We start from the raw sequence: 9,846 nt of genomic DNA on the forward strand, positions 1-9,846 counted from the left end.
ATCCATATGGTCCTTCAATTGTTAATAAGGATCTTGAATCCATTGTTTGGTGAGTTATGGTTACGTAATGTCGATTGTGGTTTATCAGTTATGGCTTCTTTCCCATGTTTATTTTACTTGCATGTGAACCATTTGATGAAATGTCAGAATGAAATTGTTTCAACTTATGATTTATTTAAATTTCTTTGTCTTAAATCTTTTTGCATAAAAGAAACATTGGATGATAAAAACTGTCAAGAAGGATAATGACCAAGGATTCCATATTGATGCTATCAAGAAGGATGCTATCAAGAAAGAGGTGATAATGGATGCAATTTTTACTGTTCATTTTTTTGATGTTTATTGCTGCAGTTTTTAAGTTTATTTGGATTGTTTCAACTTATGATTTTTTTATATAATTTTCCATTGAGCCCATTTGTTTCCTTGTAGAATTTGGATTTGCACGTTGAAATGTTGGAAAGAAAAATGGAAGGGCTATTGAAGGGCATGATTGATGTAATGATGGAAAGAGTATAAATGTATTTGTTTACCTTGAAAGTCCATTTGTTGTTTTTCATATAATACATGTTTTCTTTTCCTTTGGGAATTGGATAGTTTATTTTTTTTTTCTTTTAAATGTTTCTAGTTTTGTACATTTTGATCAATATAATGGAATTTGTTATCATGTTTTTGAGTTTTTGTATGTTGTTTATATATCTTTTATGATTATTTAAAAAGTTGGTTATGTTATTACATAAAACAGAAACATTGAATTCAAAATAATACAGAAGGGTAAAATGGTTATTTTCATAATTCAACACAATAATTCATGGTTATTTTCATAATTCAACACAATAATTCAGAGGTTCTAACCCAAACAGTATGTTATAACTTCAGACGCTCTTAGAAATCCAGACCTCTTAAAATTTTAGATCTAAAAAATTCAAATCCTACCAAACAAGCTTAAGAAAAACTGGTTACGTCGTCTACGCTTTAACGGAAGAAGATTGGACAACAGAGTTAGTTGCTTAGGGTTTTCTTGTTCTCCATGGCTGCCCAATCTCTTTCGGTACTTCCCGTTTCCCCTTCATCTTCCGGTTGCCGGTGTAGGAATTCATGCAATTCGTCGTTTCTCCCGTCCAGGAGAATCAATTCCAGGGCCATGGTTAGTTCATTCGTCGGACTGCAGCTCTCAATTCCAACACCGGATTCGAGGCATAGAAATTTTGGCCGATACTCATGTATCGTCGCAACGGTCTCGTCTAGTCCTACAACTCCGTAAGTCCGTGTTTTTTGTTCATCAATTGCTATTATGTGAATTCATATAAGTATTGGCGTTTGACCCTCTTAACTCTTAAGTCAAACGGACTTAAACCTATTCCTGAATACCGATACAAGCTCACAAATCTTCCGGGATTTATAACGTTGGTAGGATTTGCTACTAATATGAATGATCTTGCGGGAATTATAAGTAAAAGTGCAGCTCATACTTCCTTAACAGATGAAATTGAATTAACGACGTTTACTGTGCAATTTCATCGCTGTTTTGCAGGACATCAGAGGAGGCAAGTCCTGGAAAAACCGCCAAGTAAGCTTATATCTGCAATTTTGTTGTTCTTATCCGGTATTTAGTTTGTTTTATCTGAGATTATTGTTGTTGATGTTGTGAGTGTGTGAAGATGGTCGTTTAGATTCATAAAGTCGTTTGCCATGGGTGAATTGGAAGCTAGGAAGTTGAAGTTTATGAATACTGGGACCGAAGCTCTGTTGATGGGCATATTGGTTGAGGGTCAGTCAGCTAATTTCCTAATCTTTTAACCTTGGCACATTCATTCATTGCAACTTTTTTCTAAATTCTTATGCGTAATCACGTTTATAATCAACTCATAGTATATATCAATCTTCTGAAGCATACTAGCCATTTATCCACTTGTATATATGAATATAGACTTCCTTCAATGGTATGAATGTGTCAAAGTTTCCCAGGTACTAGTTTGGCTGCAAAGTTATTAAGAGAAAGTGGTGTAACACTGTTCAAAGTGCGAGAAGAAACTGTAAAATTACTTGGAAAATCAGACATGTATATCTTCAGCCCTGAGCATCCTCCATTGACTGAACCAGCTCGCAGGGCCATTGATTGGGCAATAAACGAGAAACTTAAGTCAGGTACAATTTTACTTCCCTGTGTTCTTATTTATTTCACTATTTCTTGAACTGAAAAAATCTAAATTAATGAGCCTATTGGTAGAAGCTAAAAATGATACTAGTTAATTAAAGAAGGTGTTAGACAATTTGTAATTGTAAATGATGTTTGACAGGAGAAACAGGAGAAGTAACAACTTCCCATTTGCTTTTGGGGATCTGGGCACAAAAGGAATCAGCTGCTCACAGGATCATGTCTGCACTTGGTTTTGATGACGATAAAGCTAAAGAGCTTGCCAAATCCGTAAGTTCAAACATTCATTCCCTCACACCTCTTAAATTTTTTTAATAAGAAAAACTTTTTGTCATCTCATATTCTCATTATATATATATATATATATATATATATATATATATATATATATATATATATATTCAGATGGACATTGAAATTGTTTTGAGCTTCAAAAGGAAGGGACTTTAAAGAACCTTATAATACATGTTCATGTTCCTGCTTCAATCTCATCGGCTGCTTGAGGAGCACTTGTTTACAGAACAAATTATATGCCATGAAGCAAAATGAAATTTGTAATTTAAGGGGCCAAAATCGTCAAATCATATAATGCAAGAAGCCCAGTGGTATTGCTTTTATTGTACAATTTCATAAGTCTGTACTGTAATCTTATAATATGGTCATTCAGTTTCAGTTAGTTGGAATAAAGGCTACCCAAGCTCATATCTAACATTCTTAATTCATTTATCGAGATTGCGTTTGTTACACTTACATAGGACATAACTAGACAAGTTTTCAATAATGAGGAGGACATTTATGTCTTTTGCACAAGATCAACTCCTTTCACCAACTTTTTCGATGGACTATAAATAAATTGCAATTTTTGTCCTATCGACATTGGTCCAATACAATACAACATGTTTTGTTTTGTCTTGTCATTAATTTGGCTATTGGCTATGGGCCCTTTGACGATGGTCAAAAGAATAAGTGTGAGTGTTTGGGTATGCAATCATCCATTCATGTATGTTGTTTTGATGGTTCACATTCATCTTTTAGTGATGTATATGGTCTATGATGGGTATGGGGGAGTGGGTTCTGAAATTGCCAAATTGGGGATGTGAACTGAAGGAGAGTGAGATTCCGTACTACTGTTGTTGGATAAGTAAGTGGTGGTCAATTTGTATTCGCTAATTGCCACATGCAATGCCAGTGGGGGTCACTTCTCACTTGTTGTGTTGCCCACTTTCGGTTGCCTCAGGTCAACAAACAACAATATACATGTCACATGCAACCAAAATATCATTTGTATCACTTAAACACTTATTGGAGTTATCAATTATATCATTCTTTTCCTTGTATAATAAACAAAATTTATCAATTTCGGATTATATAATTTTGTGTATATCAGATTGATCACTTATATTGGGATGTAACTGATGTAAATAAAGCTGAGATGTATTTGTTGATTAGTGGTTAGTGGTTACAGTTCAAAATTAAAATTAGTCATTTTGAGTTGTATTTTATCGACAAACAGATAAAGCTGGAAAAGAATACTTATAAAGAAAATTTGACCGAATGGTTGAAAGGTGTCTTATAATTGAATACTTACAAACCTAAATCGCTTTATCTATAAAAGTAAAATTATTATCATCTAAAGTTTAAAAATAAGCCCAATATTGAATATTATCTGCAAGATTTGTCTTTTTTTATTTTTGAAAAATGTCATAACCAAGTATAAAATAAGTTACTAATAATGTTTTAGCATATAATAATACAAAGTAAAAACATATGTTTTTTAATTAGTGTGAGTAGTATTTGGTTGTTGAATTATGTAAAGTACAGGAGGCATGAGGGTGCACGTGCGCACAATTTCAAAAAACGAAGGCAGGCAGGCAGAGGCAGCGTCTCTTTGAGTTTTGGGGACCATCTCTTTTGTAAGAGAATGTCAAACCAAAACCACAACACAACACACACCCGACCAACTTAATCATGCATTGTCCCTTAATTCCTCTCTTCTTCTTCTTTTTTACCATTTGCAATATGATCACCTTTTAATTTTTATATAAATCATCAACTTTATAACTAAACTTTATCAAGCATGTTGTAGAAATCATCAAGGCTCATATGTATGTATATATTGATTATTGATACACAATCCAATACATAAATGCCCACAGTTTTTATCTTTACAGTTGTTGGTTCGAAATCAGTCGATTATACATCGTAACTATAACTATATATATATATATATATATATATATATATATATATAATGTTAATGTTAATTAGTGCTATGTCTATTCGTATGAAAGAAACCTCACACATATCTAATATCTTCGACACCTGTGTTTACCTAAAACATGGGACCAAACCAATGCTATCCACAATTTGGTCAACCTCCATATCATCTTCTAATCGGGTCATGTCCCACTAATATTTCAACCCATATTATTCATTTCTCTTTGTTCATCTAATTACTTTGTTCTTCTTTCTTGTTTATACAAGGTCCAAGGACATAATGTCAAAATATTCAAACTTTTCGGTGGAAACTTGTTAGTCGATATGACTCGAGTTCACTGGCAGGAACCAGAGATTTTTTCTATTACTTGACCACTTTAAAAGTAATTATATTATTGTGTAAGACTTTGGACCTAACAACCTTCACCCTACTCCAAACATTTATCCATTCGATATTGTCATTCGGGTTTTCTTCAATTTGTTTCGGGCCAGATTATTCATTATGTTCACCAAAATTCCAAGTCAGACATTAACAACATCTATGAAATATATTTCTAGTGAAAAATCAGGGTTTAGATAGTGATTAGTGAGGGTTATATTGTCTAATTATTAATACAATTTTTGGTTTAATATATAACATTTTAGATATAAAACTTCAATTTTTATAAGACGTACATTTAAATTATTATATTGAGGTCGGCCTATGTTTATGAACTCTTTAGTTATATGTTATTTTGAAGTAACATAATGTGCCTAGTATAAGAAGACAAAAGCATCATTTTCTTAACATACATGTCATATTTGTATGATTATGAAGACCATATAGCTCATAAAGGTTTCTATTTGTTTTCATTATTGTTTTTATGATAAAAATTCTCAAAAATATTATTTAATGCCTCTTCGTGACAAAAACATCATTTTCTTAACATACATGTCATATTTGTATGATTATGAAGACCATAGAGGTCATAAAGGTTTTCATTTGTTTTTCATGATGAAAATTCCACAAAATTATTATTTAATACTTGTTTTTGTTCTTGTAGCAGTGGTATGTGTTCAATTTATATTGGTCGCGTCTATTATTACATATGGTTAAGCCTAAAAAGCTGTTTTGAAAAATTGACATAAGCTACGATAAGAGATTGTATCACAAACACTTGAACTCGAATATCCATTTCCTTAATGAAAATGGTAAATTACACGAATTGTTAGAATTATGAGTGTTTCGATTGTTTGGATTCACTGAGAGTCGTGATGTACTTTCAGATTAAAATATTTTCATGATACGATCGAAATTTCAGCCGGATAATGATTTCTAGAACAGAGAATGTAGAGAATTATGATCTTCTTGTACCAAATTCAAAATGACCAAAAGCGGGAAATAAGCATAGTGTATGAAAACTGTCATATGACAACAAAACCACTAGTTAAGTTCTATAAAAAACGGGTCTAAAAATAAAAAAAACTGGGTCAAAACCTAGCCAAGGGTTTTGCCCCTTGGACCCCGTTACCAGTGGCGCTGCCTCCGGACCCCATGGTTCAGTGGCTTTTCCCCTAAATACCAATGTACTTTAAATCAAAATAAATTCAAACAAGTTTGCACTCTGTACCACCCTTACTTGTTCAATATTATTAAGATTACATCGGTCAACCTTGTCATCTCATTACACTTAAATAATATTAATGATACAAATCACGAACACAAATCATCCATGTGTTTAGGCAATCCGTGTGTTTCATCCCTACCTTTTCTTTTTTAATTTGAAATTTGTTAAATGGGTTTGGATCAATGTTGATTTGCTCAAAACCCACCTCATTTCCAAGTCTATCTTCCTACATTGATATGGAAATCTTCTCTAATCATCCACTCTCTCACCGGGCAACTCGACACCATTTTAAGCGGCGGGAATATGTAGTGGTTTGGTTTCAAAAATCGAACTCCCCACCAAACCTCCGCCCCCACTGAAATTAAATCCCCTACCAAAGTCCCCAATGAAATCTTTCATCGAATCCCATAAGTGTGTTGTTTTTTAGCCGATCTGGTCAGTTCAAGTTGAATCCCCCACAAAGTTGATGGTGATATCAGAGAAATATCATCGTTTCAGAGAAATAAACTGGTAAAACTAACTCCATTTTAATAAATAGAGGAGTAATAAATCTTACAAAAATCAAGTAGACTATTGATGTGCTATTGTTCCAGCGGTGGTGGATGGTTGTTCGATGGTGGCTTCATGTGTGTTAAAAGAGAGCCGAAGTAGAAAAGTGGCGGTGGATGGTCGACGGTCGATAGTGGTTTTATAATGAAGATAGGTGACGGTCGAGTGGTTTCTAGCGGTATGAGTTGTTAATTAATAAGGTGGTGGGTAAGTGGCGATCGAAAACGGTCCATATGTTTCTAGTGGTGATGGTCTAAGGATGGTGCTTGGTGGTTTTGGGTTCTTTAATCAAGTTTAATAGAAGAGAAGTGGAGAAAGATATATCACATTTCAGAGGGGTGGGGTGGGTGGAGGTGTTTCCAATTTTATTTATTTAAAATTTTAAATAATAAACAAATGATAAATAAAGAAAAAAAACGATAAGAGCGATACAATCATTTTAGGTATGGTTGGGACGAAACTATAAGAAAAATACCATATAGATGGTTCGAATAAAAAAATAGAGACTAAACGTACAAATAATGGTCAGTGGAAGGTGACGAAAATACAAAGTTCTTTCATGGGTTGCTCTAAAGGAAACGTCGCCGAAATAATGTTAAAGGTATCTGTGCGATCGATGAATGAGTTATGCAACCAGATAAAGTAAAAGGATGAATTCTTTTATTTCTACAAAGAAAAGTTTGATTAGTTTCACGGGGTTTGGATTTCCAATCATAGTCCTCGATTTAGGCTTCTAAATCCGAATAAGGTCTGGTTTCTAGATGCTATTTCACATATTGATGAGGTCCGTGTTGCAGTGTGGGCTTGTGGTAGTGACAAGATGCCGCGTCCAGACGATTTCTCTTTCTCTTTTGTTAAGAGGTATTGGGATACTCTTCATGAATATATATATATATATATATATATATATATATATATATATATATATATATATTATTTCAGTTGTTTCTTTCTTTTTTAAGTAGAATCCTATTCCTACGAGTTATAATTCCTCTTTTATCACGTTGATTCCTAAAAATGATAATCCGTTGTTTATTAAATATTTTAGACCGATCGCCCTTATTGGTATTCAATATGATATTATTATAAAATTATTATCCCTTCTTTTAGCCAAAGTTGTTGACTTAGTGGTGGGTTCGGTGCAGACTGCTTTTGTGAAAGGAAGAAAAATTTTGGATGTGCCTCTTTGTAACATTCCAAAAATCAAGGTAAATTTTCTCAATTTTGAAACCAATCCAAAACCATAAGTGTTTACAAAACATAATTTCCAAAAGTCATAAACAGGAATCAGAGTATACCAAAATCATAATCTCATAAAAACCCATGATGATGTGTACGATCAAGCCTTCGCCTTACCCTGTCCACTGAAGTACCTGAAACCATAAATTCAACCTATAAGCCAAAGCTTAGTGAGTTCCTCCAAAGTACCACACATAACCAAATAGATAACAACGTGCATATATGAGCCTTTAGTCTGACTGGACCACCTCGCAGGTCTACAACCTATCTGGACCGCTTTCTGGGCCTTCGGCCTGCCTGGACCGCCTCGCAGGGCCTACAGTCTATCCGGACTGCCCAGGGTATCTTGGCATTTAGCACAAAGTAGGACCGTCTCAACCCAACAAACCATAACATGTCGACATATACAATAACAATCAATAACCAACATGTACAAGTAATCATACATATCTAATAGTCTAACACATAACCAGTGAACGCAGGTAATCATACAGATTTACTAGTCTATCTTATAATCAACATAACATCATCCAATATACCAGGATACATAATCCAGTGGGCCGACATTGGTGCATTCGACCCACAAGTACAGTGAGGAAAACTCACCTTACAGTCTGAAAAATAGCCGAACAGATCATTGCTCCAACACTGCCTCTACATATCACCTATACAAATAATAGGAACCTAAATCTCACACTACTATTCAAATTACCCAAAATGCCCTTAAGTCAAACTTGGTCAAGTCAAAGTCAACGGTCAAAGGTCAATTGGTTAATATTTCCCCACACAGACCAGATATACCTTATGTACTACCACTCTTAGCAAATAAATCATCAAGTTCCAAGCTTTATACCTTCTAGGGATGCTTGAGAGTGAGATACTTTTTTATCTAAGCTGCCTTGAACTTCCAATCTGATCTACCACCTCCTTCCTCCTTCACAAGCACAAGAACACACACCAAAAACTAGGGTTTGCAAGGAACGTTTTTGAGAGATGGAGGCTGATGGGAGGAAGGTCTCAAAGGAGTTAAGTCCTATATATAGAGCTCAAACCCAAAAATTTAGGGTTGTGCATTGCGGCAATACGTCCTACGTACCTAAGGTACGCCTTGCGTACTGCTGTAAGTCCCTACATCCATTTTAATGAGTTACGTCATGCGTATCTCCAACTTACGCCCTGCGTAAGGACCACAATGTCAACATTTTAAACTTCGGGCCAAAAATGAAAATACCCGGAAAACGAGTGTTACACTCTTATTGTTGATGAGGTGGTTGAGTAGTGCAACCTGAAGAAAAAAGCCAATAATTTTCAAAGTTGATTTCGAAAAGGCGAACGAATCAATTTCGTGGGACTTTCTTTTCCAAATTTTGGGATTCATGGGTTTTTCATAGTTTTGGATAGATTTGGTTAGATCTTCTATTTTTATTAGTGGCAATCTGAATCCTGAGTTCCCCATAAAACATGGGTTAAAACAAGATGATCCGTTATCACTTTTTCTTTTTATTTTGGCAATGGAAGGTTTGCGTGTTGTTGTCCAAGATGCAGTTACAGTTGGTATCTTTCGTGGCATTCGCATTGGCGATCAAAGTATTCTTCTTTCTCATTTATTTTATGCCGATGATGCCATATTTTTTGGAGAATGGTCTCATGATAATATTGTGAATTTGATTTATATGATGTTTTTTTATGGTTTTGGGACTTCAGATGAATCTCTAAAAATTTAATGTTTTTGGGACTAATGTCTCTCAAGAGGGGTGGACCAATTTCCTTTAATTATAGGTTGTAAAAGTGTGAAGTTACCTTTTACTTACTTGGGTCTCCCAGTTGGTGTCTGTCTGTCACAGGTTAATGCTTGGAAGGTCATTATATATACGTTTAAAAAGAAACTTTCTTTTCGGCTGATTCTGTAACCTTCCATAGGGGGTCGTGTTATGTTATTAAAGTCAGAGTTGGGTTCTTTAGGAATTTTTTGATGTCTCTTTTCCGCATGCCAAGTGTGGTAAACAAATATCCTGAGAAGGTTAGAGCATTTTTTTAGGGGGAGGTAACGAAGGAGACAATAAATTGTATTGGATTAAA

At 34.4% G+C, this 9,846-nt stretch overlaps 1 protein-coding gene across 1 annotated transcript; it reads left to right on the plus strand.

Annotated features, from left to right (window-relative positions):
* Positions 1 to 961: 961 nt before the first annotated feature.
* On the plus strand, positions 962 to 2,780 carry LOC145161565 (Double Clp-N motif protein). The gene is made up of 6 exons (XM_079081112.1): positions 962 to 1,257; positions 1,532 to 1,567; positions 1,659 to 1,768; positions 1,966 to 2,145; positions 2,298 to 2,425; positions 2,561 to 2,780. The coding sequence occupies exons 1-6, from the start codon at positions 1,028 to 1,030 to the stop codon at positions 2,603 to 2,605; spliced, it is 729 nt and encodes a 242-aa protein (XP_078937238.1). The 5' UTR covers positions 962 to 1,027; the 3' UTR covers positions 2,606 to 2,780.
* The last annotated feature ends 7,066 nt before the right edge of the window (positions 2,781 to 9,846 follow it).

This window comes from Lactuca virosa, chromosome 2 (assembly GCF_052849685.1).
Source record: "Lactuca virosa cultivar CGN04683 chromosome 2, Lactuca_virosa_CGN04683_v6, whole genome shotgun sequence".
Classification (NCBI taxonomy): Eukaryota; Viridiplantae; Streptophyta; class Magnoliopsida; order Asterales; family Asteraceae; genus Lactuca; species Lactuca virosa.

Coding starts and splice junctions, on each gene's coding strand:
- LOC145161565 (XM_079081112.1), top strand. CDS start 1,028: ATGGCTGCCCAATCTCTTTCGGTACTTCCCGTTTCCCCTTCATCTTCC. Junction 1,258..1,531: donor TCGTCTAGTCCTACAACTCC/GTAAGTCCGTGT, acceptor GCTGTTTTGCAG/GACATCAGAGGAGGCAAGTC. Junction 2,426..2,560: donor CTAAAGAGCTTGCCAAATCC/GTAAGTTCAAAC, acceptor ATATATATTCAG/ATGGACATTGAAATTGTTTT.